This window comes from Uranotaenia lowii, chromosome 1 (genome assembly GCF_029784155.1).
Source record: "Uranotaenia lowii strain MFRU-FL chromosome 1, ASM2978415v1, whole genome shotgun sequence".
Classification (NCBI taxonomy): domain Eukaryota; kingdom Metazoa; phylum Arthropoda; class Insecta; order Diptera; family Culicidae; genus Uranotaenia; species Uranotaenia lowii.
In genome coordinates, this window is record NC_073691.1 from 125,533,546 (window position 1) to 125,560,579 (window position 27,034).

General features: G+C 33.9%; 1 protein-coding gene across 2 annotated transcripts; it reads left to right on the plus strand.

Moving 5' to 3' along the window:
• Positions 1 to 13,051: 13,051 nt before the first annotated feature.
• LOC129739819 (kelch-like protein 10) lies at positions 13,052 to 21,832 on the plus strand. 2 transcript variants are annotated; one of them, XM_055731347.1, is made up of 3 exons: positions 13,052 to 14,105; positions 14,171 to 14,953; positions 21,080 to 21,398. In XM_055731347.1, exons 1-3 carry the CDS (start codon positions 13,248 to 13,250, stop codon positions 21,305 to 21,307), a joined length of 1,869 nt encoding a protein of 622 aa, XP_055587322.1. In that variant the 5' UTR covers positions 13,052 to 13,247; the 3' UTR covers positions 21,308 to 21,398. The 2 variants fall into 2 exon arrangements, with proteins under 2 accessions (XP_055587322.1, XP_055587323.1); XM_055731348.1 differs by lacking the exon at positions 21,080 to 21,398 and adding an exon at positions 21,503 to 21,832 and having other exon boundaries at positions 13,053 to 14,105.
• The last annotated feature ends 5,202 nt before the right edge of the window (positions 21,833 to 27,034 follow it).

The following is a 27,034-nucleotide window of genomic DNA, read 5'->3' on the forward strand; positions in this document are numbered from 1 at the left end:
AAGCTTTTTCGTATCTTTCACATGTTTGCAACTCATGGACTGATCCAAAGTTCAAAAAATCACTTTAGTTAGACACATCTGACAAAGATATTCCTAAGATATCAAATAGGATTCGGAACTAGATTATGATCTAGCACTCCGGAAAATCCCCATCGACCAGCACATAAGGTCACTTGGATATCCCAAGATGGCCGAACAGAAAATCAAATTGACCACATCAGTCGAAAATGGAGAAGAAGCCTTCTTGATGTCCGCAACAAACAAAGCGCAGACATTCCATTTGACCATCACCTCGTCCTTGGCGAATAACGACTGCGTTGCGCGTGTCCAACGGCGCGAGGAGAAAGTCGGATGTCGATACGACGTTCGCCGGTTGGAGAATCCAGAGGTGAAAAGGGCATACGTTAAACAGCTGGAATCCCGAGCCTCGGAATTGCCGACAGACGGAACAGTCGAAGAACAGTGGTGTGGAATCAAGAATGCCTTTATCACGACGAGCCATGGTACTCTCGGTAAAGTTTGTGGAAGAAAAAGTGAATGGATGTCGGATGAAACCTGGAGGATGATCGATGATCGGAGAAAGGCGAAAGTCGGAATTGAGCAGGCATGTACCGGGTCAGCCAAAGCAGCCGCCCGCTTACGATATGCGGAGCTGGAAAAGGCAGTTAAACGAGCTTGTAGACGAGACAAGAGAGCCTGGACAAACTCCCTAGCCGAAGAGGGAGAAAGAGCCGTCGCCATTGGAGATATGCGATTATTATATAATATTTCTCGCCGCCTTAGTGGTGCAAGGACTAATGCAAGAATGCCGCTGAAAAACCGAGCAGGTCAGCTGCTGACAGATCGAACAGATCAGCTCAAGCGTTGGACTGAGCATTTTGATCAACTTTTCCGAGTTACAAATAGCAATGGCCAACAGAACCCGCAGCTCGAGGCGCCCACAGTAAGTCGCATTAATGGCGTCAACTCGGAAGCGCCCTTGCTGGCTGAAATAGAAGCGGCAATTAAAAACATGAAATCCAACAAAGCGCCTAGAATCGATTGCATTCCTGCTGAAATGCTCAAAGCCGACCCTGCCTTGTCAGCACAAATGTTGCACCGTCTTTTCGTTGACATTTGGGATACTGAAACATTCCCGGCCGACTGGATGCAGGGTATCCTCGTAAAGGTCCCGAAGAAAGGAGACCTAACAGAGTGCGGCAACTGGCGTGGCATAACTTTGATCTGTACAACCCTCAAACTACTCTGCAAAGTGATCCTGAACAGGATCCAGGAGAAAATCGACGCTACACTTCGAAGGCAACAAGCTGGATTCCGATCCGGACGACACACCCCAACGCTGCAAGTCATACTGGAACAAATCATCGAACTCCAAGACTCTCTTCTGCTGGTGTTCGTTGATTTCGAAACAGCCTTCAACCGACTTAACCATGAAAACATCTGGCCGGCTCTAAAGCGACGATGAGTCCCTGAGAAACTAGTCCATCTCATCGAAGCACTATACGAGGCACTTTCGTGCAAGGTCTTGCACGATGGTGTCTTGTCCGAGCCAATCCCGGTAACTGCTGGAGTGAGACAGGGATGTATCTTATGACCGCTACTTTTTCTAATCGTAATGGATGAGATTTTGACTGGATCGATCGACTATGCACCGAACCGAAGATTGCCGTGGAATCCTTCAACAATGGAGCAACTGAACGGCCTTGACCTGGCTGACGTTATTGTTTTGCTCGCCCAAACGCAACCGGATATGCAGAGTAAACTCGACGACCTCACCGAAAGCTCCAAGACAACAGGTCTCAAAGTCAATGTTGGAAAGACCAAGTCGATGGAGATCAACTCAGGAAATCCCTCCAGTTTCATGGTAGCTGGGCAACAGAATGAGAAAGTTTCATGGTAGCTAGATAACGCCTGATCACAGACAAACAGACAGGACACTCTGAAGAGAATCCGGTCATTTTTTCGCAAATCGATTACACTGCCATCTGTTGCCGACATTGCCTACCAATTAATTTCGATTTAAAAAAAACGATCATGGTCACCTTTGAAATCTGTAGATTTTGTTTTGAAGCGTAAACAACCGTTTTGTCATTTGCAGAAGTAGGTATACTGTTATCACAGAGAACAGACATACAAGCTAGTCCACGAAACTTGTGTAAAATTTCCAACGATAGTTTTGAACAATTTTTTTTTGTTTTTTGGCTGGGCCTTTTCGAAAACTCGCCACTTGAAAATTTGATTTGTAACTTTTGAACGGCGCAATAGATGGCACTATTTCAAGTCAATTTCTAACGTATTTTTGGAATGTCAGCATTTGAAATTTTACACACTTTTTGGAAGATTTTTTGTTCGAGCTTGTACGTCTGTTCTCTGTGCTGTTATTTGTATCTATTTAAATATTACTGTTTCTGCTTTTAAGGTTGGATTCAAATGGCTCCAATGCTGCCTCTGGAACCAGTCAAATTAATAAAAACTATTATGATGTTGATGGTGATGGTTATGTAATGAAATCCAAAGACCTTCTTCAAAAATTGATGTTGAAATTGGCATATTACTACGAATCTACAAAACAATATTGCAGCAAGTTATGCAAAGAACAGTTGAAATTATTTGATTCACCTTCGGAAACAAAAATCAAACCCAAAAATGACAATTTTGCACAGTTCGCTCTCATTTTGAAACTCATTCAACGATTTCCCAAAAAAAAAACTTGATTCCTAACTAATTTTTTATAAAGGATATAAATTATACATATTATACAGAAAACGTAAATTCATTAAAAAATGGAAAAGGTACAAAATAATTTGAAGACTTTTAGCTTAGCTTAGCTTAGCTTGATTGACTACTCACATCCACCTTAAATCATTGAACTTGAAATGCAACATTAAAATATTCTAAAGGTACAAAATAATTTGAAGACTTTTGTTTAAAAACATAATTTATTAAAGCAAGTTTCTAGATTAACTTACATCACACTTCGCAAATTTTCTAGAACACCTTCTACCTTCGGCAGTGGAAAGCATATTTTGAATCTATTTGCAAATTATAAAAATACCTGGTTTCCTTTTTCAGATCATTGATTAACCTGAAAATTCTCTCTATAACTGAAGTTAAAAATTGTATACAATATACCAAAGTTTCTAATTTATATTCATTTCGGAGTACGGCGAAATTTTCTGCTGGAAACTGCAAGGAAACAAAAATAATATCTGGCATGGGAACATTTTCTTTAGCTATCCTTCACACTCTGGCCGGAGAGCCGAACGTTTGAAATAAGTTTTGATCGGGAAGCTACGAATGGTCAGTCTTAAGGTGCAGATGTTCTTTGAGTCCAGTGAATATAAGCTTTACGCAGTTTTCCCAGGAAATTACGAGCACTATCCACCGATTCGCGTCTCTAATAATCGATCCACATACATAGCACTCACCTGTCTTCGTCATTCCTGCAAAAAACTGTGTGGAAATGTTAGTTTTTTCGAGAATTAGAAACCGTCAGATAATACTTTCCGAAACGACCAATATCTTACGAATTCCGCCGAGCTTTCCGCCCATGTATTTTATGTTTTGAGCAGATACCAGAAATGCAGCTGCCATCATCTGATTCAAACTCACTTTTCCGTCACCTTCTTTTCTTTACACTTTCAAAAAGGCATTTTGTTTTGAAGAATATTTTGGTCGTTAAGGAATAGTAAACAAATATTACAAAATAAACAGGGCTACCATGATGAGAATTGTGATTTCCAAAAAAAAAAATGAAGCTGCGCTATCTGGTGGTGACATTGCCTAGCTTCTCAGTTAGTTTTGCGAAGAATGAAAATGGAGTGTCCCGTCTGTTTGTCTGTGGCCTGATGGTGGTACCAGGAAAGACATCGATCAGAAAGGCCCGATTTGCGATTGCGAGTCTCCGCAACATCTGGCGGTCACGCCAGATCTGTCAACGAACGAAAATCGGAATCTTCAACACAAACGTCAATTCCGTATTGCTGTACGGGTGCGAAACTTGGTTCACATATGCGGTGACGACGCGAAAACTGCAAGTATTTGTAAACCGCTTTCTGCTGAATATCATCCGCGCTTGGTGGCCTGGCAACTGGATCTTGAATGAGGAACTACATCGCCGGTGTCATCAAAGGGCGCTAGAAATCGAGATTCGGGAACGTAAGTGGAGATGGATAGGACACAAGCTGCGAAAAGATGAGAACGAGATTTGCAGAGACGCGTTAGATTGGAATCCAGAAGGACATCGAAGAAGAGGCAGACACAGAAACTCGTGGCGGCGAAGCCTAGCCGCCGAAATCCGAACTGTCGACGAGAATCTTGACTGGGACCAAGTGAAAATGTTGGCTCCGGATCGTCAACAGTGGAGGTCTTTTACCACGGCCCTATGCACCGGAGGATCAGCGCGGGAACATTCAGTAAGTAAGTACTCCGGAAAATGGTTCTTTCTCTTGAAGATTCCTTCCATTTTTTCGTCGGGGCATGAAATATGGACTCATTTAGCAGAGAGATAAAGTTATAATCCATAACATCCTCCGTAAAATGGATCAGTATAGAAGTTATGTGTTGTTATTTATTTTTATTCATTAAGGTCAAAAATGGACTTTTTGATTTTTTTCTTATCGCAAAAAAACAGTGCATACCAAGAGACTGTCCCCTCTGAAGTTTTAGATCTGATCTGATTCTGATCATCGAAAATTAACTTCCTTAAGTTTGAAATAATCCGTATGTATATATCCTCAAATCAATGTTGGTCTTCGAAAAGATCTCGCGAGGCAGAACAGAACTTAATATTCAGAGGGAACAGTAATATGGCATGGATTAGATTTTTGCTGAAAGGAAAAATTCAGTGTACTGATCCCATTTACGGAGGATGTTATGGATGTTTACTTTATCTTTCTGCAAAATCACGCCACAGTTCATGTCTTCAAGAAAAATTGGAAGATTTGTTCAAGAGAATTAATCTTTTTCAATCAGTTTGTGAGTCGCAAACATGTGAAAAATGAACTTAAAGATCTACAATTTTTTAGTCGAATAGAACAAAAACTTTCAAAAACCTTGAATAATGCAATTAACTCAATTCCAAACTAAATATTTGACACGGTTTTGATAACAGGTCCCTGCAAAACTTGTCTAGGGACCGTCAACAGTTTTTATAAACTTCTATGATCATTAGCAAATTAAGAATAAAACCTCTTTTTGCTGAGTGGAATTTTGGCTACCACCTCAAGGATTGTGTAAATCACAATTGCTTTCTCAAATGGTTATACGAAATTTTGTCCTGATAAATGATAAGCACCTGAAAAGGGGTCCAAATTTAGGAAATTTGCATAATTTTCCACTCTTTAAAATGGCTTTCAGAGAACCCTCGCCCAGCGCCTCAAGGGACATCAAAAGTCACTCACTTGTTGTCCCCGCCGTCCGTCCGGGGACTAATTTCGGGCCAGGAAAGCTGACACATGTGGCATCAGATCAGATATTCCACCCTCGCCGTTCATATGGGAGTACCAGGACGGTGCCAATCGATAAACTTTCACCCTCCTCCAACTTCTTTGAAATGCTAATAGAAAAGTTTCAACGCCCGCAGCCTGGAGGTGATTCAAAGCTTAACGATGGGTGTGAAGTCATTTGAACTTCCTAGTGAATTGACTTCCGAGGGATAGTTCTAAAGTTTTATGGCCAGTGAAGTTACTCAAAAGTTTGATCAAAAATTCTACTCGTAAAATTTTTGTCTTCCGAAAAACACCAACGTTAAAGTTCAGTTATCACCATTTTTGAAGTCTGGAATACCAAAATCATTGTTGAGGACAACAAAACTTTCAAAACAGCCTGGAAGAAAGTTGCTGAAAAAATTCACAAGAAAGGGGAGGGGTGCTAGTTTTTTTTACCGAAAGAAAAGGTAAGGTAGGCATAAGCGCTTTTCCGCACCTGCCAGCATTCTCAAAAAGGACTTAAAACTTGTACTTTGTGCGTTTGCTGTTCTTTCTTCAGCTTAAAAGGCAAAAAGCGACAGAATGGGATACAAAAAAGTTAGCCACCTTGAAAGGGAGACCGTAAGTTACGACTGTTGGATGGTGGAGAGGGGAATTTTACCAACGTTTGAATTTATTCAGCAACGCGTTAAATTAACATGAGTTTAGCGGAGATATTTTACATAACTTTGTGTGCCAAATTTAGTGCAGAGGAAGTTTTGTTGGGGGATGAAAAAGGAATGCTTCTGATAGAAGCCCGGAGGCGGACATCGAAATGCACAACAAAATGTGAGATTATGCTGATATGGACGGGCATAAAAATATTCTTCAAAAAATTTACACAGCACTCCGTTTTCCAACCACATTCAGTTTCCTGCAAAAGTTTCATGCAAACAAAGGAAATAAAGAAGTGATATTTAGGAAAACTTTAAATTTGAAATTTACAACCTAGTCAATTTATTCGGTAACTCATAAATTAATGAACCATAATCAATATCTCTAAAAGATCAAAGAAAAAAGTCAATGGAGCCTAAAAATTATTCGGTCGATATTTCCAAACTTTTAATGCCGCCCGAATTGCAGGTGAAACGAACTTTTATTTTCCTTTGGTCTCAACAAATTAATAGGTACCTGTGCTCCCGAAACAATTTGAAATTAGTTTGGGTTGAATGCTATTCTGGGCCTTATTCAGCCATCAGCAACTCAACCTCCATCCATCCATGCTGCTGAAAATGAGATTTTCCGAAATTGGGACTAACCTTTGGATGCCTGTTTAAAATATATTGAAAAATGTCAAAAAACAAAACACAAAAAAAAGGAATTTTAATGTCTAATTTAGTATTAATAACTGATGATTAAATTCATACTCTATATTGGGAATAAAAACAAAATGTCATAATTCTTATTAACCATTGATAGATAAGAATGGTGTTCTTCATTAGAGAGTTAATCGTTATTTGAATGTCTTTCAGAATCCAGATACATACATACCTCCTCAAGTATTACACAACAGACAGACAACTTTTCGGTAGAAAAAAAAAACATTTAGCTATACCCGGAAAACCAAGAACGAAGACAAAATCGATAATTCCTCTGTCCGGCCAGGTTTCTCCATTTTCGGGGAGATTGTCATTCGGTTTCACTCTCTATACCTATAATTATTGTCGTCCCGCGATTGTTTTTGTGCCCCGGTAAGGAAACAGTCGAAGCGTGAAAGGTTGTTCGATTTTTTTTGTTCTTTTGCTTCTGTGTTCTAGCAATGTTTCTAAACATAATTGGAAATGAAGATGAGGCTTTTTCCACAGATAATTGAAAAAAAAATCCAAAAATAATAACCATTTTACATAAACAGACATATTCGGTTATTGCAAGAGGCCAAAGATAAAATTTACCATTTTCCGCAGGTAAAGTTTTTCCAATACATTCATACATGTATTTTTTCTTATGCATTCTAATCAAATAAATCTTTTGTACATAGAAAGTTGAAAAAAAAAACATAAGTGGTAATAATTTTTTTAATTTTTTATTGTATAGTTTCTTTACAGTTTTGACAGTAGATTTGAGGAAAAAAAATAAATGGCCGAATTTCGAAAATCGAAAAAACAAACCCTTTTTCCGAAACACTGGCCAATACAAAATTTCAACAACCAGCCTTGATTGCCCATAGACATAATCATAGAATTATATCGGAATGCTCCTCTTAAGTTCGTCTTGCAGTTTGTTTTAAGCGAAATTTACCCCAAAACTTGCCCTTGACAAAAAAAAATGCAGCTTGATGATTTTGAAGCTACTCACTATACATTACATGCAATCGGGAAAATCTAAAGATTTTGTGTGTCGAATTATTCAAAATGCAAAAAAATTTCAAGATCTGGTGTATCTCTAAAGTCCTTTTCAGCTATTTGAACGTTTGAAAGACATTGAATATAATTATACTCAAGGATGCATCATTTATATTCCGCTAGAGTGTTGAGGTCGACTGAACAGAAATCAAATTAAACTATCAAATCTACATGAGATTTTTAAATTTTTGTAATTTTTGTAATTTTTGTAATTTTTGTAATTTTTGTAATTTTTGTAATTTTTGTAATTTTTGTAATTTTTGTAATTTTTGTAATTTTTGTAATTTTTGTAATTCTTGTAATTTTTGTAATTTTTGTAATTTTTGTAATTTTTGTAATTTTTGTAATTTTTGTAACTTTTGTAATTTTTGTAATTTTTGTAATTTTTGTAATTTTTGTAATTTTTGTAGTTTTTGTTATTTTTGTAATTTTTGTAATTTTTGTAATTTTTGTAATTTTGTAATTTTTGTAATTTTTGTAATTTTTGTAATTTTTGTAATTTTTGTAATTTTTGTAATTTTTGTAATTTTTGTAATTTTAGTAATTTTTGTAATTTTTGTAATTTTTGTAATTTTTGCAATTTTTGTAATTTTTGTAATTTTTGTAATTTTTGTAATTTTTGTAATTTTTGTAATTTTTTTAATTTTTGTAATTTTTGTAATTTTTGTAATTTTTGTAATTTTTGTAATTTTTGTAATTTTTGTAATTTTTGTAATTTTTGTAATTTTTGTAATTTTTGTAATTTTTGTAATTTTTGTAATTTTTGTAATTTTTGTAATTTTTGTAATTTTTGTAATTTTTGTAATTTTTGTAATTTTTGTAATTTTTGTAATTTTTGTAATTTTTGTAATTTTTGTAATTTTTGTAATTTTTGTAATTTTTGTAATTTTTGTAATTTTTGTAATTTTTGTAATTTTTGTAATTTTTGTAATTTTTGTAATTTTTGTAATTTTTGTAATTTTTGTAATTTTTGTAATTTTTGTAATTTTTGTAATTTTTGTAATTTTTGTAATTTTTGTAAATTTTGTAATTTTTGTAATTTTTGTAATTTTTGTAATTTTGTAATTTTAGTAGTTTTTGTAATTTTTGTAATTTTTGTAATTTTTGTAATTTTTGTAATTTTTGTAATTTTTGTGATTTTTGTGATTTTTGTAATTTTTGTAATTTTTGTAATTTTTGTAATTTTTGTAATTTTTGTAATTTTTGTAATTTTTGTAATTTTTGTAATTTTTGTAATTTTTGTAATTTTTGTAATTTTTGTAATTTTTGTAATTTTTGTAATTTTTGTTATTTTTGTAATTTTTGTTATTTTTGTAATTTTTGTAATTTTTGTTATTTTTGTAATTTTTGTAATTTTTGTAATTTTTGTAATTTTTGTAATTTTTGTAATTTTTGTAATTTTTGTAGTTTTTGTAATTTTTGTAATTTTTGTAATTTTTGTAAATTTTGTAATTTTTGTAATTTTTGTAATTTTTGTAATTTTTGTAATTTTTAAAATTTTTGTAATTTTTGTAATTTTCGTAATTTTTGTAATTTTTGTAATTTTTGTAATTTTTGTAATTTTTGTAATTTTTGTAATTTTTGTAATTTTTGTAATTTTTGTAATTTTTGTTATTTTTGTAATTTTTGTAATTTTTGTAATTTTTGTAATTTTTGTAATTTTTGTAATTTTTGTAATTTTTGTAATTTTTGTAATTTTTGTAATTTTTGTAATTTTTGTAATTTTTGTGATTTTTGTAATTTTTGTAATTTTTGTAATTTTTGTAATTTTTGTAATTTTTGTAATTTTTGTAATTTTTGTAATTTTTGTAATTTTTGTAATTTTTGTAATTTTTGTAATTTTTGTAATTTTTGTAATTTTTGTAATTTTTGTAATTTTTGTAATTTTTGTAATTTTTGTAATTTTTGTAATTTTTGTAATTTTTGTAATTTTTGTAATTTTTGTAATTTTTGTAATTTTTGTAATTTTTGTAATTTTTGTAATTTTTGTAATTTTTGTAATTTTTGTAATTTTTGTAATTTTTGTAATTTTTGTAATTTTTGTAATTTTTGTAATTTTTGTAATTTTTGTAATTTTTGTAATTTTTGTAATTTTTGTAATTTTTGTAATTTTTGTAATTTTTGTAATTTTTGTAATTTTTGTAATTTTTGTAATTTTTGTAATTTTTGTAATTTTTGTAATTTTTGTAATTTTTGTAATTTTTGTAATTTTTGTAATTTTTGTAATTTTTGTAATTTTTGTAATTTTTGTAATTTTTGTAATTTTTGTAATTTTTGTAATTTTTGTAATTTTTGTAGATTTTGTAATTTTTGTAATTTTTGTAATTTTTGTAAGTTTTGTAATTTTTGTAATTTTTGTAATTTTTGTAATTTTTGTAATTTTTGTAATTTTTGTAATTTCTGTAGTTTTTGTAATTTTTGTAATTTTTGTAATTTTTGTTATTTTTGTTATTTTTGTAATTTTTGTAATTTTTGTAATTTTTGTAATTTTTGTAATTTTTGTTATTTCTGTAGTTTTTGTAATTTTTGTAATTTTTGTAATTTTTGTAATTTTTGTAATTTTTGTAATTTTTGTAATTTTTGTAATTTTTGTAATTTTTGTAATTTTTGTAATTTTTGTAATTTTTGTAATTTTTGTAATTTTTGTAATTTTTGTAATTTTTGTAATTTTTGTAATTTTTGTAATTTTTGTAATTTTTGTAATTTTTGTAATTTTTGTAATTTTTGTAATTTTTGTAATTTTTGTAATTTTTGTAATTTTTGTAATTTTTGTAATTTTTGTTATTTCTGTAGTTTTTGTAATTTTTGTAATTTTTGTAATTTTTGTAATTTTTGTAATTTTTGTAATTTTTGTAATTTTTGTAATTTTTGTAATTTTTGTAACTTTTGTAATTTTTGTAATTTTTGAAATTTTTGTAATTTTTGTAATTTTTTTAATTTTTGTAATTTTTGTAATTTTTGTAATTTTTGTAATTTTTGTAAATTTTGTAATTTTTGTAATTTTTGTAATTTTTGTAATTTTTGTAATTTTTGTAATTTTTGTAATTTTTGTAATTTTTGTAATTTTTGTAATTTTTGTAATTTTTGTAATTTTTGTAATTTTTGTAATTTTTGTAATTTTTGTAATTTTTGTAATTTTTGTAATTTTTGTAATTTTTGTAATTTTTGTAATTTTTGTAATTTTTGTAGTTTTTGTAGTTTTTGTATATTTTGTAATTTTTGTAATTTTTGTAATTTTTGTAATTTTTGTAATTTTTGTAATTTCTGTAATTTTTGTAATTTTATTAATTTTTGTAATTTTTGTAATTTTAAATTTTTGTAAGTTTTGTAATTTTTGTAATTTTTGTAATTTTTGTAATTTTTGTAATTTTTGTCATTTTTGTAATTTTTGTAATTTTTGTAATTTTTGTAATTTTTGTAATTTTTGTAATTTTTGTAATTTTTGTAATTTTTGTAATTTTTGTAATTTTTGTAATTTTTGTTATTTTTTGTAATTTTGGTTATTTTTGTAATTTTTGTAATTTTTGTAATTTTTGTAATTTTTGTATTTTTTGTAATTTTTGTAATTTTTGTAATTTTTGTAATTTTTGATATTTTTTGTAATTTTGGTTATTTTTGTAATTTTTGTAATTTTTGTAATTTTTGTATTTTTTGTAATTTTTGTAATTTTTGTAATTTTTGCAATTTTTGTAATTTTTGTAATTTTTGTAATTTTTGTAATTTTTGTAATTTCTGTAATTTTTTAATTTTTGTAATTTGTTTTAATTTAGTAATTTTTGTAATTTTGATTTTTTTTTTTGTAATTTTTGTAATTTTTGTAATTTTTGTAATTTTGTTATTTTTTAATTTTTTTAAATTTAAAGTATTTTTGGTATCTTTTGGAAATTTTGTTATTTTTGTAATTTTTGTAATTTTGTAATTTTTGTAATTTTTGTAATTTTTGTAATTTTGGTAGTTTTTGTAATTTTTGTAGTTTTTGTAATTTTTGTATTTTTTTTAATTTTTTGTAATTTTTGTAATTTTTGTAACTTTGTTATTTTTGTAACTTTGGTAGGGGTTGTTTTTAAAGTTTTTGTTACTTTTGTGATTGTGAGAGTTTTGCCATTTTTCAAACTAGAACTAGATCTCGATATTTCATGCATTTCTAAGTTATCAAAATAAAAATTTCGATTGTCCGGTTTTCCTTCGATTCCTGCTTAGGTCTTTTTCGAAATTCTAAAGTCGATTTTTGACATTTTTTTCTTTATATCACACCAAGTTTCGACGTTTGTTGTATTTCTCAGACATTTGACGCAACATTAAAATTTCGATTTATCCGATCATCTTTGAATTTCTCTTTAGTTATTTTTGAGGGTTAAAAACCAAAACTTTGAACGCTTTGAGGAACCGCTTAATAAAGTCCGATTGAGATGAAATTTTGCACAGGTCAGTTTTTATGGCCAACCGACAAAATGTAGGTATATGGTCAGTTTTCAAAATTCGATCACGAAAATTTTATCTTGAAGGCATTGCCACCCTAATACAAATATATAAGTATATATTTAGAATATTCAAAACAAAAGAATAAGAATTAGGTTTCAGAACGCAAGATTGAAAGGTACACATAACTCGGATAAAAAAAATCAACATCATCTCGAACTTCGAAGTCTGTATTCAGTGTCAAAATTCTTTTGCTAACCCCATAATATTAAGTTAACCCTTTCTTGGTTTTGGAAATTAAATCTAGCCTTAAATTTCCTTCGGTGGTTTCGCTCAGTTATCCCCAACTAAGCTCTTATAAACCTAGAAAATTTCTTCCATTTTGAGCGCTAACTGCGACTATAAGCCTACACAAATTGCCTGTCTAATCACCAGTAAGCAACTCGCCAGGTCTGCGTGTTTGTTGGATGGCTGTCGTCAATTGGCCAACATTTGCTTGGTTTGGGAAACAATCTGCAAACATCCCTCCACCTCAATTCGACTGAATTTATCATGGTTGCTACTGCTGCTGCTGGCAAGAAAGATGCCGACGGAGACGGTGGAAAGTCATTGGGAGAATTTTAATTTCAATTAGATTTAGCCGAACCTGCTGCACGAATTCGCTTCCCAGGCAAGGAAACTGCCGCTTGTGGCACGTGTCAGCTAAATAATATCGCCTCCAATTAGGAAGAATTCCCCGACTCAGTTTGATCGTTGAGCGAAAAGTGTGTTTCAAAATTAGACGAACTGAAATGGAGCTGAATTCGAGAAATTTTCATGACTAGGCCAACTCAGCAAGCCAAGAGCTTGCAGCTGAGGATTCAGTTTTATTGCTCTGTCAGATTTCAGTACACGAAAGAGAAAACGAATCCAGTGACAGGCTAGTCAGTAAATATTTTATTTTTTATTTCAATTTTGGACCCGAGCTAAGTAAACCCCAATTCGATCAAGCACCGTCGATCACTACTAAATCTTCCCGATGGCAACACACCTGCATCTCAGTGAAATCGAATGTGATCAGAATCACCATTCAAAAAACGACTCGTCGGAGAACCCTAAACGTTGCATCAGTTACGAAGCAATGAAAAATCTGCACGAAATGCGGCTTAGCAATACGCTCTGTGATGCGACAATCTCTCAGAAGGATTGTAGCTTTCGGGTGCATCGGGCGATCTTGAGCTCGTGCAGCGACTACTTCCGGACGCTGTTCACGACGACAGTGCCGAGTGAGAAGGACTATATCAGCCTACACGAGATACGAAGTCCGATCATGGAGCGGATCATCAAGTACTCGTACCTACGCGAGTGCGAAATCAACGAACAGGATATGTTCGAAATGTACGCAGCGGCAGATTTCTTAGGCATGCCAGGGCTGCAGAAACGATGTGTTGAGTTCATCAAAAGCGTAATACGTATCCAAAACTGTATTACCGTCATGTTGTACGGAAGACAGCGAATGTGTCCGGAGCTGTACGATTTTGCGAGAAGGTTTATTTTGGCCAACTTTGTAGCTGTTGCGTCCAAGTGTGACGATGTGGTACATTTGGCCGTCGATGACATCTGCGACATTCTGAGTGATGATTTCCTGAATACCAAAGACGATGAACCGGTTTGGGAATGTTGCATCCGATGGATTGAGTATGATCCGGCGAATCGAGTCAAGCACGTGGCACGGTTGATGGAAACCGTTAGACTAGGACTTTTGAGGACGGAATACTTTCTCGAAAGGGTTAAAGAACATCCGTACGTTTTGGAATGTAATGAAACAAAACCAATAGTCATCGAAACATTGACATTTATCTACGATCTAGATATGGCCAACACTAAAAAGAATAAGGTATGATGATTGATTCTTAGTTGAATTTAGACAATTTTCAAAATAAACATTTATTGCACCAACAGATGAAAACTCCATCTCTAGCGATTCCTCGTGTACCGTACGACTTAATCTTCACATTTGGAGGCTGGAGTGATGGGTTGCCCCAGTCGATTATCGAAATCTACGACACTCGGGCGGACCGGTGGGTTGAGGTCGAGGCCAATTGCCGAACGGAGCATCGAGCATACTACGGCTGTGCGGTAATCGGAAGCAACGTTTATTGTATCGGAGGCTACGATGGCGTGGAGCATTTTAACACTTGTCGGAAGTTTGACGCCATTAGTATGATGTGGACCGAGATAGCTCCGATGCACAGTCGACGATGTTACGTCAGTGTTGTCGAGATGGATGGACTGATATATGCGATGGGAGGTTTTGATGGAAACAGTCGACAGAATACGGCCGAAGTGTACGATCCACAATCCAATCAGTGGACAATGATAGCGCCGATGCACTATCTAAGGTCGGATGCGGATGCTTGCGTGCTGGATGGGAAAATCTACATCGTGGGAGGATTCAACGGGCAGGAATGTTTGAATACGGCCGAAATGTACGACACCGAGAAGAACGAATGGCAACGGCTGCCCAATATGATCACGAGACGATCCGGAGTGTCCTGTATAGCACATAAGGGTACCGTCAATGTCGTGGGAGGATTCAACGGGCTGATTCGGATGAACAGCTGCGAACGGTTCGATCCCATCACTCAGCGGTGGCAAGCCTTCAAGGACATGTACTACCCGAGAAGCAACTTCGGCCTGGAGGTTATCGATGATATGATCTTTGCCATCGGTGGATATGATGGGGTGAGTTGACTGTTATTTGCAACTATGAAAAAAGAAATTGGTTATCAAAATAGAAAAAAATCTATTTGAAATATTTTTTCTTTTTTCGGTAATACTGTAACAGGTATAACATTCATTTTGAAGGTTTTAATCAGAGACCTTTTTTGTAATCCCGATTTTGTATTTTTTTTGCAAATAATTGAAAGTTAATGACATTTCCATTTTTCGTCTGATCGGTTCATGATGAGCAGCGCAGGAAAGTACTACTAGTATAACTTTTTTCATAGAAGGCTGAATGCCTAGGAATACTCAAACTTAACTTAACTTAAAGCACTGATCACACTGACATGACACTTAGAACAAAAATTCAACCATTTTCTGTCTAATTCATTTTATCAGATTTTTTAGGTTCGCAATACCGACGGCAGGTGGCGAACATGAAAAATGTGACAAAAAATGGCCTGTAGGAAAAACGTACCTGTTTAGCCCGATTTTATCATAGAAATTGTCTATTTTTTTTTTCAAAGTGGGGGGGGGGGGGGGGGCATTTCCAAGCTGGGATAGCATTTCTTCAAATCGATCGATGCGCACTCTGGAATCAATATTGCGTACTGTTGGAAAAATTATCCAGAAAACGAAATCGAGTGTCCAGTCAATATGGTCAGTGCTTAAAGCATATGAAGGAAGGCCCAGTTTGTGTGTTTAAAGCCAGGGAGATTTTAAACGGTTTTTTATTAGCAAATAAGATCTTCACCAACAAGTAAATTAGATGAAAAGATTTTATATTTTTAAACTTTTTTTATGCACCAAAATGTTAGACGCTTTTAATTTCCATATATTTGAACACATATTGAACTTGCAGTCTAAAAAAAGTTATTCTTGACATAAAGAACATTCTTGACATGAGTAGGAACAAATATCGTCAAACGAGGTATCATGCGACGGTTTGTATATCACAGCACTTGTTCATTTTTTTTAAAGCAATGTTATCGAGGTATCATTTAATGATTACAAAATGATGATGATATAGTTTCTCACAACACGGCCGTAGGAACGGGAGGTGTTTTGGGGGTTAAACAACCCCCCTCCCTTCATGAGGGTCCAAAAAATACAAGCAAAATGTTCTTCTCTAAACTCAAAACTTTAAATTCATAATAAAATTTTGATAAACGTCTAAAGTTTATCAAGAGTAAAAATCTCGATTCAGAACTAAGACCAAAACCTCGAAATCTTTTCCCAGGTCCACAATTCGACTATAGGTTTAAAAAAAAATTCTCACTTCTTGTCAGAAACTTAAAGTTTGTACTCGAAAAACGCTATCAAAATTATTCACAAAATAAGTTAGTGCATCAGTTCTGGGTACAGTCCTCAGTCTCCAATATCGAATTTTTAATAAGATTAGACTCACAAAAGTTGTCTGATTGCCCGGATTTTGTCCGAATGTTTTTCTTATTTGCAGAATCAAAGCGAAATTTGAATTGCGTGATAACAATTTTGTATTTTGCGTCCAAAACAATTTTTAAACAAAGTTTATCCAAATAAATTGGTTGAAAACAATTCGATGAAAACAAACTACCTTTTGAGTTTTTTCTTTTTAATTTCAATTGAACAATTCCTTAATTTGCCTGGATATTGCATGGATTTCGCAAGGTTATTAGATGAAATAGTTCAGATTTTCGCTGCCCGGATAAGTGCGAAAAAAATTCTGGTGAGCTAGGTTTGAATAATCTCTGATGTTCTGGTTTCAATTTTTTCCTTAGATCTAAATTTGTGTGACCTGATTGTGGAATTTGTATCCAGTTTATAATTCTTGATCATTTTGGAATATAAAAAAAAATATTTAAAATAACAAACCATTTTTAAAATTTGGGTTCAAAATTTTTACTCTATCAATTCTAATGCCGAATTGAAACTTTAAAAAATTCCATAATGGTGACCCAGGAATGAAATATCAGAGTTTTATCATTCTGAAGTAAATTCTCTAGTTAAATTGCAAATAAATAACTGAATTACAAATTCATATAGAAAATCAAAGATTTAAAACTCGAATAAGAGACTTCTGGTTAAGAATTCTGTCTGTTCTGTTCACAATTATTGGGTTTGGACTGTACAAATGTTTAGAAATCTATTTTAAAGGATAGGAATTCAGAATTTGTATTCAGGTTCAAAATGCAGAATTCAGATTAGAAATTAAAATTCGAAATTGCCCAAAACAAAACACAAAACACAAAACAGGTTAAAACCATTGTTATAAAATAAGATCTGAACTCATTTTCAAAATTGCGTTCTGTGAAAAATCTAAGTTTCAATTATTCACAAGATTTCAATAATGAAATAAATTTATCATTAATAATTTATTGTTGATAAAATAACTTGTACTTCATCTTTGACTTTAGGAAATATATTTTATTGATTTGTTGTTCAACGTTATTTATGATGTAGATACTTAAAAAAAAATCTGAATGAATTGGATCTGCAAGAGCTTTTCATTCAAATAAATGATTCAATCCCTTATTTAAGATCCCCTAATTTTTTAAGGCTTCAGAAAACACTTTTAGGACTTTTTTTAAAGTAATGATTTGAAATGAATAACTATTAATATAAAAGAAATTAAAACCGAATAACGAGATACTCTTCAGAGATATCCACAAAAATTATATCACCAAAACCGCCCCCCCCCCCCTCCCCCCTCCCTATGAGGCAGTTCTTCCTACGGCCCTGTCTCACATCTTTAGCAAGCTGTTTAGTGTTTTTAATTCTCATAGGAAATTAGAAACATTGGGCAATGTACCTATATACAAATTTTAACATTTTTCGATGCCGTAAAAACTTTACCCAGTATGACGCATTGGCTTAATGATATTACCTAAAAATTACAAATACATTAAGGTTGCTATCCGTCCCGCAAACGCGGGACATGTCCCCCTTTTTTAGAAAATGTCCCCCCGTCCCTCTCATCATGTTCCGCTTTTTTCTGAGAAAACTTTTGTGGTAGACTCGACCCCTCTCCGATTCTACCACTTCAAAATAGTGTGTCCGTGCTTGATGAAAACGCTTCTATTAAAATCTCTCCTCGATCATTTTCAACTCCTATAATTTTTTTCTGATCTGCTTTTATCCATTTATGATTTTCAATACTAGAAATGTTCCTACTGATATTCACCGATAAGGCTGTAAAAATTAAAATTGGTTACACTTTTACGAATTTCACTGAAATTCACTAAATTACACTGGAAAAAAACCTAAATGTATCCTCAATTTGAATTCATTGGTTAAATACAGAAAATCATTCAAATATAATGTTGTTTTTCTCAAAAAAATAGCAGCATTTTTTTTAAGTTTATGTCGGGCAAGATGAAATAACTCATTTAGTTCTTAGCATTTGAAGTTGTCTGAATATTTTCCAGACATACATATCCGGACCGGGTGAATCCGAGCAATTTTATCATAAAACCAGGCAAAATCCGGGCATCTGATTTCAAAATTTTCAACCAAAAATCTGGGCAGTAATCAATGAAAAAAAAAAACACTTGGAAATAAATTTTTCACCAAAACTCAACAGCAGTTTTTTAATCGTATTTAAGGCTTCCAAAAAACTGTTCATGATTTTTAAGATTAAACTTGCTCAAAACGTGGAAGCAAAAATAAAAAATTATAAAAACTGAATTTAAGTTTTTTTGAATTCAATTTTAGATTTTTTACTACGCAATCCGGCAACCGTACCGGACCGAACTGTTCCTAAATTTTGTGTCAAATATTCGGAAAAGTCCGAGTAAGACCGGGCAATCTGGCAAGCTTATCTTAGCATCACCATAACAATAGAGTTCAGTTAAGCGTTCTTTGGCACGATCAAGCGATGTTAATATTTTTCTATTCAAGAAAATAATCTTTAAGTTGCTTCCAAATGATGATGGCTCACGATTTTTTTCCGGAATCCTAGGAGAATCCCTTGAATGTAAAACTTAAGGAAAAAGTCAAATTCCGGAAATTTTTTTCAACCAAACAATGAATGAATGCAGAAGTTAAATTAAATAAACTTGATCAAAAACGGCTCTTAAAATGACACAAATTTTCTTCAAATTTGGGATTTTAAGTCACTTTGAACTAAAACATTCTCGACTGAAATGTTCACAGTTTACAAAGATGGAAGTTTTTCAGAGAATTCAATTTAAAAAAAATCATTTATCCATATTTTATTACTTTCTAAATATCTATTTTTTCATCAAATGTCCGCTTTTTCTGAAAATATCTGGGAAGCCTTAAATACACCTACACATAAAAATATCACAAATTTATTTGTTTTATTATCCTATACCTATAATACCGTTGATGAAAAAAATATTTTTCGGACAAATGTGTGTGAAAATCAGTTGAATTGTCAGTTTTGTCAACATTCCAGTTTTGTATCATGTTCCACGTTTTCTTTTTTTGAGATTCTTCTTATCTATGATTTGTAGTTTTTTTTGCACATTTCGTGCGAAAACAAACGATTGCTGGAGCAAACAGCAAGCCTCAAAAACACCTATGTCCCGGCTGAGGCTGAGTAAATGGCCTGAAATTTGTACCAGCAGCACCATTAGACTGACCCAAATCTGTATGGGATGATTTTTACAACATTTTTTTCAACGCGGCACCCCCTAGGTTGGTGCATTTATGTGAAAAAATGACTTTCTGAAAGTTTCAGGTCATTTGGAAAAAGCACGAGCTGGCGCAAAGGACTTGAAATTTGCATGGAGATTTTCGGCAAAATGTATGAAAAATCGACATACTTTCACTTTTTGTGTACCAAAATATGTTTCCAGTATGCTAGAAAACTCAGAATTTCAGGAATTGTAGTTCAAACAATGATAAACAAGTTTGTAGAAGACTGTGACGCGATACGAGTTGACTGTGATGAGTTATCCGCAATTGAATGTGTGATTTTTTTCTCATTTCATCGATATATCGTGAACGGTGTACGGGCTAATAATCGCACTAACTTGATCGCGTCGTCGCACAATGCAGCAGTTTATAATTTTTCAAACCTATCTTTCACTATTTTGCAAAGATATTTGTTATAAAATAAGCTACAACTTTGCCGAAGACACAAACTTTCAATTTGTAATTCTCATTGTGTGACAATGCGATCAAGTTAGTATTAATTATTCAACTATACACCGTTCACGATATATCGATAAAATGAGAAAAAAATCACACATTCAATTGCAAATAACTCATCATAGTCAACTCGTATCGCGTTACAATCTTGTACAAACTTGTTAATCATTGTTTGAACTACAATTCCTGAAATTCTGAGTTTTCTAGCATACTGGAAACATTTTTTTGGTACACAAAGAGTGAAAGTATGTCGATTTTTCATACATTTTGCCGAAAATCTCCATACAAATTTCAATTTCTTTGCGCCAGTTCGTGCTTCTTCCAAATGATCTGAAACTTTCAGAAAGTCATTTTTTCACCTAAATGCACCAACCTAGGGGGTGCCGCGTGGAATATAAGGATTTTTTTTGTTATGGGCCAGTCTAAGCACCATACATCGTGCCAAGAGGGCTAGCACAAATAATTTCGATCAGTGCCATAAAAGATTCAAATCATATTAGAATCTCGTCGAATTTGTGCGAATGTGGTGTAATGTATAACAGCCCAAAATACCATTAGATTCGAAGTAGACTTTACATTAATCAATAAACCAGTTATTTCGCCGGTCTGAAAAAAAAACACTTACAAGGAGGAAGAGAGTTACCAGGAACAAATGTATGTATTGTTTCTTCCTCTCTTAACGTACAGGTCGAACAGAATTATTCTTAATAAGTATATCACTAAAATTCAAATAGCACTTATTTCAGTAATGCATGGTAGAAGGCACAAGAGACGAGACAAGAAAAAGAGATCGAATGCAGCTGACGAGCAAACGAACGGGGAAACAGAAAAGAGATTTTGCAAGAGAGCGAAGCCATGGAACGCTCAAGGCACAACTGCATTAAATTTGAGCAATTTAGTAAAATTTTACTACAATGATCTTTCAACAATACTCAAAAAAGCAATTTTACTTCTATAAGTTAAAATTAAGATTAACTCTTTGGATAATCGAGTTCGACCTGTACCAAAGCTTCTTAAGTAATTGGCTTCATGTTTTTCTTGTCGTTGCAGGAAAAAGCTATCTGGCATACGGAAAGCTACATTCACGAAACGGACGAATGGCTGGAGGCAAGTGATCTCGGGCGACCACGGTCGGCCTTCAAAGCGGTCGTCATCAAGCAACTGGCCAACATTCGCAGCTACATCTCGAGGGGTCGAGACAACATCCGGAACGATCGACGGCTGCCCCAGGAACAGACCGGAGACGACTCAACGAAAGCCCTAAGCGAGGACAATTGAGACCCCACTGTGACCTTTTCGCGGAGAAGCTCTAAATTTTTGTACCATTCAAATTTTCGATTCCAAAATTAAAACCGTCGTTGAAAAACTTAAAAAACCCGTGAATGATTTTGTTGGAGTTTTCGTCGTGCATTTTTTTCCCCAATTGATAATTTAAATTCTCTAAACTGGTTTCTTTTAAACTACTTCTCCCAGGCCAGTGGAATATCCAACACAGAATGCTACGTCACGGAGCAGGACCAATGGCTGGAGGCCACGGATCTGAACATTTGCCGGTCGGCCTTCAAGGCGGTCGTGATTTGCAATCTGCCCAACATTCGCGACTACATCCACAAGGAGCGGGAAAGCCTGGCCGCTGATCGGAGATCCGCAAGAAAGTGATCACAATTCGTCCGGGTCTGGCAATTCCGTGGATGAACTAGATTAACTGACTGAACAAAGAAGAAGTGGAGCACAATCGAACCAAATTAAGCACAGTATCTAAATTAAAACCGTCAATCTATCCGAACTACTTTACGAATCGTTTTTTAATTCGATCAATTGCAATGAATCTCTAATTCAATTTAAAAAAAAATAGAAAATTTCAAACTATTTCTTAACTTTCTAGATGCCCTGTAACAACTCCAAGGCGAGCAAACGATGGGAATTATTTCTGCGTAATTACAAAACAACGACCGCAGTCATGACATAATATCGTAACCCTGTAGTAGTGGCTTCCTGGTCTGGACGATTCCTATCAAGGAAAAGCCTCATCGCAACAGGATGCTTAAAACGAGACTGCGTGTCCAGCTGTCGAATCGCAGGTGGTAGTACCTTCTACGTCACAACTGACTTCCGGTCGTCAAACGCGCGGTTTTCATATTTTGATGCCGAAAACAGCACACCGAAAGTTACCGACTCGCGTAGAAAAAGACACAAAGCAGCCGCGGCAACCATTCCACAATTTCGAACCACTAACGCAGAAGTCAGCACTCACTCAAGTGCCACATGGAAAAAACAGCTCCCGGGGAAGATGGCATTAATTTGCATTCTCTACGGGAAATTAATTCCGCAAACTTGAACCTACAAATAAAAGCGAATGAGCTTTCGCATTGGCATTGGCTAGGCTGGGATCAATTTCAGCAAATAGGAATAAAAGCTGTCCGCTTTAAAAGTGCCTCCACATTTAGTTTGAGTAGAACGTTGAAGAATGATTACTTGTAAAAAAAGTTTGAAGTATATTAAGGAAAGTTAGTTTAAAGAAGAGAGTTGACAGTGATCGTTTTGGAGCAGTTTAACCACTAATAGAGCGTTTACCTTTTCTTGGGAATGTTTAAAGTTCTACGTAAACTTTAAGCAATAAAAAAATGCTATTATAAGAGAACCGAAGTTGTTAAGCCAAATTTTCGAACACAAACTAACGATAAAATATTGTTTTTTTTTAATGCTACTAACAAATTTCGTTGAAATCTGTTTCTCATTACCAATAAGTAACTACAAGAATTCTTTTCTGGATCGACAACACTTCTAACATGATTTGATTTTATTTAAAATTTAATGAGTTGTCAAATATCGTGTCATGAACATTAAAAATTCATATCAACAGTCTTAACAGGTTGTAAACAAACCACCAACAAACCAGTTAGAGTACTGTCAATGAATGCATTGATTTGTGAACAACTTCAGAACACTAACAGCTGATGCTGCTAGATCTTTCAACAAAAAAAAATCTTAATTGATCGAATATTTTTTAAGTTCACAATTCACCTAAACCTTCTTAGCCCGACCGCTTTGGTTGCTGCTCATGCAAATAAATTGATGACATTCCCGATAATGACGGTAGAGCGCAATTATCGTCTTGCCTGCCTTGAAGGGATGAATCATATTATATGTGCCATTACCATTTCTATGGACCACTTCCGGGCAAGAGCAGAAAAAAAACGTAAATCGGCCTACCACTTATTCAGCTGCCGTCGTACCTACATTACATGATTGTAATCATTGTATAAATGGTGTCCCAAAATGTATTCCAAGCGTAAATGTAGGCCTATGAGTTCGTACGTATTCTGTGGGGCACTCTCTGGCAGCCAGGAGCATGTATGCATATCAAATGGCTGCGCAGAACAATTTCGGGGCCAATGTATAAGTTTTGGTACTTTCGAGGGCGAAAAAAATCAGCTTATGAGGTCTACGGGATGTCCTTCCCGGATATCGACACTCACGCAATTTCCCAGGAAATTTAAGGAATCATTTTACGATTATTGTAACGACGTCATTTATCTCGGGTGTTATATTTATATTGCTTCATTGTGGTATGCGGTTTGGGATTCTGGACCTTTGTGAAATTTACAAAACATTTGAACTTTCTCCACCTACCTTCGCTTCCTGACCCCTAGTGGGTTTTAGGCTTTCAAAACTCTCGGTTTGTGTTTGGGATTTACAAACGACCGACTGTTTGAGCAAATTGGTGGAAATTTATTCACACCATAAAGAACCCAACAAATTGCACCCTCCATGAGTTCAGCTGGGTGCTGTTTTTTTCTTCTCTCGGCTTAAAACGAGGTTAACGGTCACAAACTTTGGTTTTACTGGGAGATGTTTTCTGTTGGCGTTGATTGTGCTACTCCAAACATATCCACACTTCAAATATGTATATGGGTTTCCGAGCGCCGGCAGCCGAATGACGAAAAACCGACCGGCGAATGCGAGCAACGTGACGCCTCCTGGCCGCGCGCCTTGGTTTTCATCTCTGGAGCCACCCCGGCGAACCCCAATTTCGGTGTATAGCCGAATGCAGAACGGGGTTTATCTAGAGCATTTGTATGAAAACTCGCCACGACGGAATGATGGGACCGCATAAATATCCATAAATCCATTTTAAATTGGGGCACCGATTTTGTGTGTGACGAACGATTCCTTTAATCCTCTCACATACTCAAACTTATAATCTAAGAATGGGAGTGAAAATTCAGAGGCTAGTAGAAGGTATATGTTGTAGTTCTTTCAGATGATATGTTGTAGAACCAATTATGACACTTTTCTGACGCCTTTCTGACAAACCTATTCCATGAAGCCACTTTATAAGCATTCGATGCTTTAGCACAACTGCTTTTTTGTGTAAAAATGGTGTCATTGATTTTAAAAAAAACCACAAACCACATGGCGTTTAGTCAGTCAGACATTTAAAACCTTTACTCATTTTTAACAGCTTTTTTAATACCGTTTTATGCCAGCTAGAAAAATGTTGGTATGTTGGTAGTTTAAGACAGTTTGGATTACAGTTAAAAATTTCTGTCAACTGCAAAAAAAATACACGCTTAGTAGGGGTTTATCCGTTTTTTGAGTAAGAGTTCGACAAACGAATTTTGACCATCTTAAAATATTGAAACATTTGTCAAGTGCATTAAAATTTTGTCGCTCGTTGGAACGTTGAGAGCTTCATCGGACAATCTTTTCTTTGAAGGACGTCACTAATTTACGTAAACGATATCTAAATTAAATTTGTTTGATGGAATCCTTAAAACAAATGACCAAAGCAATGCTAAAAAACTGCCAAGAAAGACCACATGGTCTCATCATCATTGTTCTTTATCCAAATCTCATATTTTCGTAAGCTTTAGACTTGACTTATAATAAAGTCTATACTAAAAATAGAAATAAAGGCCGACTTTTCAAAGGGTTTTTCGGTGCACTCACAAATTGATGGGTTCAGCAAGTAATATTTAAATAAGGTAGTGTCCATATTAGCCATATCGGATTTTTTATGTGACTTCACAAAAACGATTGTATCGAAAATTTATACGACAACGGCAGAAATTTCAAAGAAAAACACGTTTTAGGACGCAAATGAATTGCGATTTCATTTTGATTATGTGGAACGGCCTCTAATTTCATATGTTATGAAGTTTGTTTGTTATTTAACGATTTCATTTTTCTTATTTGATTATTGAATGCAGTATCATCTTGATGCTTAAACGTCAATAATGAAAAAATAGCTTTAAAGAGAGATCTAGCTGGTAATAATTGAGTGTTCACATGATTTAACATATTCAACATATAAAATTTTGATTACTTTTTGTAATAAGGAGCTAAAACTGAACTGACTTGAACATTTTTATGGAATATTTTGAACTAATTCTAAAGTTTTGTAAATTTGAGATGGAAAAATCCACCCTTTTCTCGAACTTTGATGGTCTATTTTATAGAAAATTAGCTGACCCGGTGTGCTTTGCTACTCCTTCTTAAATTGATGAAAATTCAACAAAAGATTTAATTCTTGTTTTCTTAAATATTCTTTTATGTTTTCAAAACCAATCATAAAATTTGTTTTGCAATCATCGTTTTGTATCAAAAATTAGAAGTCTTTAAAAATAATGTGAGATTCTTATTGTTTAGTAATCAAGAAAACGTTTCTCGTGCCCCAATCCCTTCTATACAAATTTTGCTCGATCATTTTTTGAACTATTAAAAAAAAGTATGTGAGCACCCCTCTCTTTTTTCAAGCTCCCCACTGAAAAGAAAGGAGGAGCCCTAAATTCGTATTTTCATATACTTTTCTACGACAGATTTGACCCCATTTGTTTAAAATGTTTTCGAGTTAGGCAAAAAATGTATGAGAGCCCCCCTCTTCTCTATTCAATCCTCAATGGAGCGTTCCCGAATAAGCATAGAAACATTTCTCCATCTCAAAAACCCTCCCTTATTAAAATTGGTTTCATTTGTACAACTAATTCTATAGCTATGCAACAAAAATGTGTAAGGTTTCCGTCTCCTCTTTTTACCTCACTCAATAAAAGAAAGAAAGTGTCCCAAATAATTATAGAAACATTACTCGTACAATCCCTTACCAAATGTGGTGTCTTTCGACTGACAATTTGAAAAAAACCGTGGTGGCCCCTTTTTCTCTTCCTTTCTGTTTACTGGAATCAGCAAAGGGTCTAAAACAACTATAGAGTTTTTTTTCCGTTTCCAAATATCCTCCCATGCAGAATTTAGATTCATTTGCTCGATTATTTCATCAGTCATGCGAAAAGTTGTATGAGAGCCCTCTCCCTATTTATGTTTCACTTATGAAAGGTGAAAAGAGCTCCAATCCATCTTGTGAACATTTCGTTCACCCAAATACCCTCGCTGGCCAAATTTGATTCACCTCGCTTGATCAGTTATCGAGTATTTCAAAAATGTTTATGGAACCCTCACCTCTCAATGCAAATTGGGAGGCGTTTCAAACAATCATAGAACCTTTTCCCATATCTAAATATCCTCCCAAGCCAATTGGGTTCTATTTGCTCGAATAGTTATCGAGTTTTTCAATTAAAATTGTATGAAAGCCCCTTCCCCTTTTCAATCTCTCCACTGGAAGTAGGGAGGGGTCCCAAATGATTATAGAAACATTCCTCGTACCCAAAAAAAAAACACCCATGTCAAATTTGGTTCAATTTGCTTGATTAGTTCCCAAATTTTGCAAATAATTGTATGGAAGGCCCCTCCCCCTATTCTATTTCCACACTGGAAGGAGGGAGAAGTCTCAAACCGTCTTTAAAATATTCTTCCCACCCATATACCTTTGCATGTAAAATTTGATTCCGTTTGTTTGATAAGTTCTCGAATTGTGCAAAAAATTGTATGGGAGCCCCTCCGCGATTACTATTTCTCATTGGAAGGAGAGAGAAGTACCAAACCATCAAAGAAACATTTTTGCACCGAAATACACTCCCATGCCAAATTTGGTTGCATTTGCAAGATCAG